Source organism: Nicotiana tabacum, chromosome 24 (assembly GCF_000715075.1).
Source record: "Nicotiana tabacum cultivar K326 chromosome 24, ASM71507v2, whole genome shotgun sequence".
Lineage (NCBI taxonomy): Eukaryota > Viridiplantae > Streptophyta > Magnoliopsida > Solanales > Solanaceae > Nicotiana > Nicotiana tabacum.
This window is the reverse complement of record NC_134103.1, coordinates 64,231,542-64,240,665: the sequence shown is the minus strand read 5'-3', so window position 1 is coordinate 64,240,665 and position 9,124 is coordinate 64,231,542. Positions and strand designations below refer to the sequence as shown.

The window sequence follows — 9,124 nt, the reverse complement described above, 5'->3', positions numbered from 1 at the left end:
ATAAAAATTAAACGCATTGATTATCCATTTTTTAAGTGAATAATATGAATCTTATCCATATTTAACCTGTTTTTAAAAAATTCATTATCCAACCCATTTTTTAATGAATAATATATGGATATCTATTTTTGTTATCCATTTTGCTACCACCGTTCATGGACTAAAAAGTTTGTGCTTTACTTTCTTTAGATCCATAAGTGTTCATAAGCCCAAAACTGGAGATAATACAGAATTAATTTATAGCTAAGTTGTGTGTTTACTGATTTATGTTACAACTATTCTTCACTCTTGTTAAATGCAGTAATTGTCCGCAGAATCATACATAGTTAAACCAAGAGGTGAAGTTAGTATAATATTCTTTTTGGCTGGTGAATAAGCCTGATGTAAAGAATGACACTCGCAATTAATATTCTGTTCTGTGTGCTTATATATAGGAAGATGGAAATCATGACAAGCTCAGGCAGTCAAATTACGATCATCACTTGATTGGAAGCATACAACCTGCAGTTTTGCATATAATTTCGATGACTAGCTACCTGCTCGAAATACTATAGCCTGACATTGAAATCATCTGCTCCGACTATTGCTTGAGCACCCAAAAGAGAGCTCTGCCCGTCTCGAAACACAAAGTTGGTTTAACAATTAAAAGGAATGTGTCTCTTTCCCGCTCCATCTGAGAATGTGATCACAATCCGTGCACAAACATGGGTGCATAAGCCAAAAATCCTTGAATCCACTAGCTGAGCCAACGCGTGACAGTCCTCTAGAAAGAGCTATGACAAAGACATCAAAAATTGAGACAAAGGTGTAACGGTTAGACAAATTAAAAGTAGAAATGGAGAAATGCAGATGATTCGAAAATTTTAAAAAGTACAAATACCAAACTGCACCAAACGAGAAATGACCCCTCCCCACGATGAAAAAGAAAAAAGAAACCAAAAAAAAGAGAGAATATCCGACCCTTTTATTAGATACCACCAATAACTCAGGTTTATTTACCATCCATTAGTAGTGAAATACAAGCATACCAAAAATCGCCAGCTTGGGTACAGATCAATTATGAAACCAAGAACACTGAGGAAAAGATAAAGATGGTGGACGAAAAGGAAAAGGTGAATACTGTCATGCTGGCAAGAGAAATTTTGATATATCCCTACTGAAATCATTCACATCCTGAGATCCTCGGACATGGCAGAAGGAATACAATGTGTGGTAAGGATGTCTGATGTCGCAGATTTTGCTGTCTTTGTCTGAAGGACTACCACCTGCACAAAACAAACTAGATTACAGCACCTTGTCACAGATCTCTCAGAAAACTTAGAGCAGCAGAAGGAGTATACCTGCTGATATTCCAAATCCAACTTTAAAAACTCATCATTGCAGTTCTCTACCATGCTTGCCAAGCTCTTCAAATTTTTCACAGGCTTACCGTTAAAAGCAAGAACCTAGAACATGCCCAGAAAGCCGAGACAGGAAGATGGTGTAAGTGGAAGTCTCAATTTGACAGCCCAAGTAAGAAACAATGATATCAAGATTAGAGCCATCTGCCACCAACCTGAGTGTTAACTATTTCCTCATATCCGATGTTAATGTCAGCAACAAGCACCTTTAAAATTTTCACAAAGCAAAAGAGCAGATAGATTATTAGATCCTTCTCAATATGATAATCCTGCAGCTTCTCAAGGATGAATTTGGAAACAGAGGAATAACCTGAGAAACCACAACAATCTGTTCGTCGGGTGATTGTCGAAATTCATGCAGGAGTTTGTCCAACAGCTTTACAGGAGCTTCATACTCGTAATCCTTTCCATACTGGTTATGCGCATAGGATGAGTTAGAAAACAGAACAATTGCAATAAAGATAAGGCAATTTGTTCACCCCAAGCATCAACATTAAGTACAACACTGGAAAAAGTGGCTCAAATGACCATGTAAAGTATGTTGTTTTCTGTATATTGGCAGTGTAAAAGGTAAAGATAGAATCTATGCATTAGCCAAAAAAAGTAATGAAAAAACGGAAATCAATAATATGATAAGGACTCTCGCCTAAGCAGACGATGGACGAGACTCTGGAAGAGTGGCTTTCTACTGAGGTTGCTTCTGACGGGCTGTCCATTGGAATTAGGGAATTTCCAGAAATATTATTCAACCTATGAGCTTAAGAGATTATTTTTTTTAAAATAACAGAGGTGTCCATTGGAATTAAGAAATTTCCAGAAATATTATTCAACTTATGAGCTTAAGAGATTATTTTTTTTAAAATAACAGTGGTGTCCAGACAAACTTATGCGTACCTCGACTATTCCACCGCGTACCTGCATTCTCCCATCCTCCATCAGCACAGGACCGGTAATTCTACCCAGCAAGTAGAGGATGGGAATAAATCACCCAACTTCTTTTGGCTCCTAGTTTGAAATCCCAGTCCCCCAATAGTTAGAAGGTAATAATGTTACTTCCTTGTCACTAAACTCTGATAATAGCACCAAGAATACTCATGATGCCATCAAACCAACTCAACAAGGTACAATAAACCTCCCTATACACGTGCTATCCCCTACAAGTGGCAATATGCCACCTAAACACCAAAGGTTGCAGGCAAAGAAATTGAAGGAAACTCATTTTTATCACAAACGCTGATCATGACAATTAATACAGAAGAATAAGAACATGGATCTTAGAATGAAATTTGTGCAGCTTTACAGGAAATGAGGGATATGAATTACGCACAATGACATATATGCCAAAGCAAATTGGGTACCTCGGAACGAAGATATGGAACAGATACAGTGGTAAAAACAAATCCAGCTACAATATAATATGATGGAGGTCTCCCCTTGTTGTGAGCTGGAACAAGCCTCATCTGAGTTGCAAGTTTGATCTTGAAATTTAATATCTCAGAATTACGACGAAGAACTTTAACTGCAGCACTGTCGCCGGAATATTTTTGGGATACAAGATAACTAAAACCTATACGCTCTCCATGCCGAAATGGAACTGAAAAAAATCAAAGGAAATCATGTGACCTGTCGATAGAAGATAAAACCTAAAGATAACATATCTAACTTTATTTGAGTGTCAGCACATAAAGCTTATCAAAAAAGAGTCGATAAATAAATATCATGCACCTCCGACTGAAAAAATCTGTTCTTCCAAATTGATTGAACCATTTGAAACCATATCAAAGAAAACATAAATTATACTTGCAAATGTCAGGTTTTACTGCTTCATTTGAAAATCAAATTTGTACAACTGATACACATTCCAAGAAGTGCAAACAAAAACCATGAAAGCTGACAAGTTCTCCTTTAAATACCTCATCTAATATGAAGGTCTCCTTAACTAAGTTGCTCCGACATGGCAGTTAAGTTGCCACACCCGTGTCGACACAACACTAATATAGGTGTGGGTAATGGATCCCTACCGGCTCTGGTCAAACAATTTTGGGTACTTTGACCACGACGGACGGAAAAATTCGAGACGAGATACAATTTGATTCCCGAAATCAGAACCAAAACTAGGGAAAATTTGAACGAACATATCATGCTTTATCTAGGAAATCAATCATTTACTTATCTACAACTTGAGAATAAAAAAGAAATCCATACTTTACAAGCTATACGTAAGTATTCCACAAAATTTCTCATAATTTAGAGATATTTTTATATTTTATTTTTTTGAATTATTTTTAGCTGGATCTACGCACCCGTATCCGTACTAGTATCCGTATCCCCGAATCTTAGATTTTACATCTCAAAGGATCCGATCTCTATATCCGCACCCGTGACCGAGAAACTTAGCTCCTTAATACAACATCAGGCTTAGTTAGACCGTCAACGTGGATGTTGTTACCGCTTAGAAGAGATGATATCGTAACCATAACATCAGGAAAAAAAAATAAGAATTACCAGTAAGCTGACAGTACATCTAACAAACAGTAACCAAGCTTTTCCTATTATTTGCAGAAATAGGGACTTAGGTTGGAATTACAAGCGGATCAACTTTTTTGGGTGATAAGGAAATAAAATTTTTATGCATTTCAATACTAAAGTTTAATGTCTAAGCTACGGTGAGATAAGTTAACTGCAAAGAGCATATGGAAGCAAGCACAATTAGCATTTCAACCTGTTCCATCATTGGCAATGTCAACCCCGTCAAAGCTTAGGAGTACATCGGATGGCATCAACAACATAGACTCTGGTGCAGTAGGGTCAATTCTTCTTATACGGACACCTTTCTGGTCAGGTTTCATTCCCATTGATAACCGAAGATCTGGATTTTCCATCTTCTGCCACTCAACCCCAAGAATGGGAAACCCTGGCACAAAATGAAAATAATGATAATATGCCAAAAAGACAGTACCAAAATTCAACTTTCAAACAGGCATTAATTGCTGTATAGTCGCTTGTCCACTTTTGCGAAAGTAGGTACAAATTCAAGCTACATCATGAGAAAGTAAAAGGAGCTGACTCTCATGCATCAAGCACAAACGTATTCTGTTGTATCACATTGATATGGCATCAGTAGCTAGCAGATTAGGACATGCATTCTATCCATCTCTTTCTTATATTTTTCTTATAGTTAATATACATGACTTAACCATGTCTCATTGTATCAACTTTTGCTGAGACCAAAAAGATCACTCAGCCACTCATTTTGAAAGCATCATAGCCTTGTTGAATGCGCAGATCAGCAGATAATCCTCACTATTTGCACACTCAGGAAACATCAGTTCAACTTCTAAGCAACTTCTGACCCCACCTAAATATAATCTTAAATTTCTCTCCTGTCCAAGAAGACGTGTAAAAATCTCCCACAAGATCCACAATTCAGGAAATTTTTGAAGTTATGGTAGAATTTTGATGATAAAGAAAACTGTAATTTCTGGTTATAAAAAGAACCCCTAGTCAATTATAAGTTTAAAATTTGTGTAGCTCAAACGCAGACACATGCACCTTATTGAATATTTGAAATTACTCGAGAAATGCAAGACATAACACAACTAGTAGACTACAAACTTGTAGCTTCTAATATTTCTTCCATAACGTTTAGCTTTTTCTTTTAATTCAATACTAGGGAAATTTGATTGGACACTTCTGTCACCCATCAGCAAAGTTTACATTTGCATGTTCAGAGGTTGAACACTGATGTCGGAGGAATTTCAGCATGAATAAGATAGTAAAAAGAAAATCTAGAGAAAAGGTCTAGGAACTAAGTGCACTACAAATGAATCCATGAGCATCTGCAAGTGCCAGTATTCAATAATAATGTCAACCATTTAAAAGTATCTTAGAAAGATAAAAATGGCAAAAAACCTTTCAAAAGATCAATTTGAACAACTCTGATGTGCAATAAAATTAACAGTAATCCACCAACACAAGAGGATATTTACCAATACAAAATTGTCGGTTATTTGGAAGACACCATTTTAACAGCTATATTGGCATAAACTTCACAGCACTAACATGAAGATTAAAGCAAAACTAAAAAGAGCTTGAGAATTCTGACCTCTTAGCAAACCAAGAAAATCAACTGAAAAAACTCAGTTAGATCATAGCCTAGTCAGTGTCCATACAACAAATTATATGAGAATCAGGATAAACCTACAGATTGGGAGATATAAGGGTTCAAACACCTCATGAAATTTCTTTACAAACAGAACATCACACCGTCGGATCAGGACTCTTGGAAAAGGAATGCGAGGTGAAAGTGGAATATTTGCAGTGAAATCCTTCACTGCGTATTATGAAGGAGAGAGGATACAGTGTTCCATACCTCTGAGTATGAATTACCAAAACTGTCGGAAAGGTACACGTTCTCATTAGACTGCCTGCACTTTGTGCCATTCTTACAGCTGATATTTTGAGGAAAGAAAAGATAACATATATTAGCTGGTGTTCCATGAGCAAACACTCAAAGGAACACATGGACCACTTGTTTCTACACTGCAAAGTTGCTAGTCAGTTGTGAATTGTGATGAAAGGTATTGAATCTGTTTGGAATAGTGTCGTCAATGTCCGACTGCCTGCTACCATCAAGAATGTGAAAAAGTTGTATAGCATGGAATATATTTCCTTTGGATATCATGTGGTTCTCTAGAGGGAAAGAAACACGTGACTTTTTGTAAATGTGCAAAATGATTTTTACCGGATGAGAAGCTTTCGTGGACCGGCCCCCACGAGGTTCCTGTTAATATAGCTCATTTGTAATTTGTAAAAAACCATATCTTTTAGTAGGTTCTTTACTCCTTTTCTCAAATAAAGTAATGGATTCATTGATAAAGTTAAGAAAACTCCAGCATAGAAGTGGTACACAAAAGGTGGTAGAGATACATCAAACCATGTAGGTTCTCTAATTTTGGTTTTTTTATATATATAAGCAAAAAGAATTAGTAGTAAAATTATAACTTTATCAAAGAAAATTGGGCACAAGTCATTTCCCAGAGACCCTATATTCTGTATCAATTAACCACACCTCAACAAAAGCAGCTGAAATTAGTTACATGGATCATTTATATCCAGTCCGCTCTATCGGGTCCATTTCACTACAATACTATATTATATATCTTTTGATGAAGAATATTATATTATTTATCTTATAAAGACAAATCAAGGAGTTCCCTAAAACTTGATATTTCTAAATCTCACAATTATCTCAGCAAGAGCGAGTATCTAACAAGAGCAAAAGACTCTTGACAAACACCAGGCACAATATAAGTCCTTTTTTTTATAAAGTCATGAATAACCACAAGTTCCAGTAGCCTCACCGGTATATGCTCCATTCTTCTCATAGTCCTGAATGAAGTGCATGATTACAGGTGTTGGGATGACATAACCAATATTCTCCACATCTTCATGTTTAAGGGACTGAAATGCGATACCTACACAATTTCCTTTATCATTAAAAGCAGGCCCACCAGAATTTCCAGAATTTATAGCTGCATCGATCTGTAAACTAACAACATTTGTCAGATACCACAGCAATTGGATCACCAAATAAAAAAAGAACTTTCCAACATTCCATCAGTGAAAAATGAATACCTGGAGGCCCAAAAGTTCAGTAGACCCATGAACATAAGATAATATCTCTATGCGTGAAACAACACCACTGGTCACGGAGATCGTGTCACCCCCAATTGGATAACCTACTACTGTCACAGCATCTTGAAGCGCTGGCAAATCCCCAAATTCTACAGCTGAGACCCCCTCCCAGAACTCATCATCATCCACGGCAAGCAACGCTGCAGCATCACAAAATCCAAATTAACAGTGTCAAAGACTGTTAACAAGAATGAATTACTACCAGAAGCTGCTAGATAAAGTCTAGCACAGTATACAGTATTAATTCAGGTCGGTACAAGTAATATAATTCAAGCACAATCATTAGGCCCCACTGAAAACAAACACCTCCCTCCATCTCAATTTGTATGACACTTCCTAATTTGGACGTTCCCAAATGTTTTAACACCATAACATTTTTATATAACTTTAAAATTACAAAATTATTAGTCAAATTATCTTTTTATAATCAGGTAAAATGAGATCTCATTAACATTGCATCCACAGCAGATGCTGAAATTTACAAGCACGGGGCAATAAGTTAGCTCCACTACAATGGTCTTCCTATATGCTTTCTAGGGTCATAACATTGCTCAAATTGTTTTACTGATTGTTGTATACACCAGCAAAAAAGGTTTAAGAGACATCTAAATAAGATGAATAGGGGTAGAGTATCCTTCAAAACATTTGTTAGTCAAAATAACTTTTCAACCATTACTCTAATATTTTCTTCAACCATCACTAGTATAATACTCCGGCAATCCCATTCTATGCAACACACTTACCTTTCCTTTTCAGTCTGTGCCAAAAAAAAGATACATTTCTCCTTTTGAAAACTATTTAATCTTAGCATCCCCATTTAACCTCAATAACATGATTTGCTGAGATCCACTTGATATAGAAGTTCATTCTTTTATAAAGAGGGAGAAAATGAAAAACATGTAGTTTCTCATCACAACTCATTTAGAGGAATAATTTTGGTACATGTCAAGAGTCTTCTTTAATTTGTTAAACTTTGAGCTCAATCAAACATTACATACAAAATGGGACGGATGGAGCATATACAGCAATGTTACACCCCAACTCCATGCATAACATACAAAGGAAGAAAAACATATGATTCGAATTCTAATTTTCCATATAACACAATAGTTAAGATTCAAATGGAAAAGAAAAAGCCTCACCAATATCACATTCAGTTCCAATAGCGAGCACAGTGGCAACATACTTGGTATCAGACCCTCTCTTCTTCAACTTAACCTGCGTGTAATGCTCCACAGAGTGTGCATTTGTCAGAACCCTTCTTCCTTTGATAACAAATCCACTACTGCTCGAACTGTATTGTCGCTTCCGCTGCCACGGGAGTGAATAATTCGGTTCTGTGTGAACGCAAAACACCTTCACTACAGCATCCATCGCCGGCACCACCCTAGCAACATCCGCATTATTTACAGTAGTACCCTCAAGAGAGGCTACCCCTACCCCTACCCCGTTGGGTTTATCAATCACGAGTCGTGTTGCTTTTTTTAGGGTTTTTCCATTTTGGGGGTTAGAGTTTTCGGGTAATTTAAGGATTTTGCGGGGCCGACCACGGCGGGGACGGGAAGTGGAAGGGGGTGGGTCGATGAGCTCAACGTTGCTGACGGAGAAAACGACGTCGTCGTCAATGTGGGGTGAAGTTGATGTTGGGATGTCTGCTGCTGGTGAAAGGGGATCTGATTTGGGCTTTCTTCCTCGTTTGCGTCCTGCCATTGATTGATGAAAGGGCAGAGGTTTTTCGTTGAAATGGAGAGCTGATTTGTGCAGGTGTGAGAGCGGGGAAGGTTTTTGATAAATGAAACACAACGCTTCCCTGTCCTAAATTCCCAGTACATAACGTTTAGACTTTAGACGTGTATTATTTCAAATATTTGAAATTTGTTTTTCAAATCAGTAATTGTTTATTTTACAATTAGATCTATTATTTTAAGAGAATTTGAAATTTGAAAAATTAATTTGAGAAGCATTCGTAATGAAATATGATTTATACTAAAAGAAACTTAAAAATTTTCAAGTGAACATCCAAATAT

At 36.8% G+C, this 9,124-nt stretch overlaps 1 protein-coding gene across 2 annotated transcripts; it reads right to left on the bottom strand.

The window, feature by feature from the left end:
- Nucleotides 1-263: 263 nt before the first annotated feature.
- LOC107779497 (protease Do-like 9) lies at nt 264-8,924 on the bottom strand. 2 transcript variants are annotated; one of them, XM_016599942.2, is made up of 10 exons: nt 8,240-8,924; nt 7,038-7,237; nt 6,764-6,944; nt 4,123-4,314; nt 2,759-2,994; nt 1,711-1,812; nt 1,556-1,606; nt 1,341-1,445; nt 1,121-1,265; nt 264-773 (listed from the first exon to the last, which is right to left on the bottom strand). In XM_016599942.2, exons 1-9 carry the CDS (start codon nt 8,805-8,807, stop codon nt 1,167-1,169), a joined length of 1,734 nt encoding a protein of 577 aa, XP_016455428.1. In that variant the 5' UTR covers nt 8,808-8,924; the 3' UTR covers nt 264-773; nt 1,121-1,166. The 2 variants fall into 2 exon arrangements, with proteins under 2 accessions (XP_016455428.1, XP_016455429.1); XM_016599943.2 differs by having other exon boundaries at nt 1,158-1,265.
- Nucleotides 8,925-9,124: the final 200 nt, after the last annotated feature.

Bases quoted from the DNA above. Each gene is read 5' to 3' on its own strand.
- LOC107779497 (XM_016599942.2), bottom strand. From the start codon at position 8,807: ATGGCAGGACGCAAACGAGGAAGAAAGCCCAAATCAGATCCCCTTTCA. The intron at 7,238-8,239 runs GTGAGGCTTTTT...GTGATGCTGCAG, and splicing joins TGGAACTGAATGTGATATTG to CGTTGCTTGCCGTGGATGAT. The intron at 1,266-1,340 runs GTATACTCCTTC...TGTTTTGTGCAG, and splicing joins TGGATTTGGAATATCAGCAG to GTGGTAGTCCTTCAGACAAA.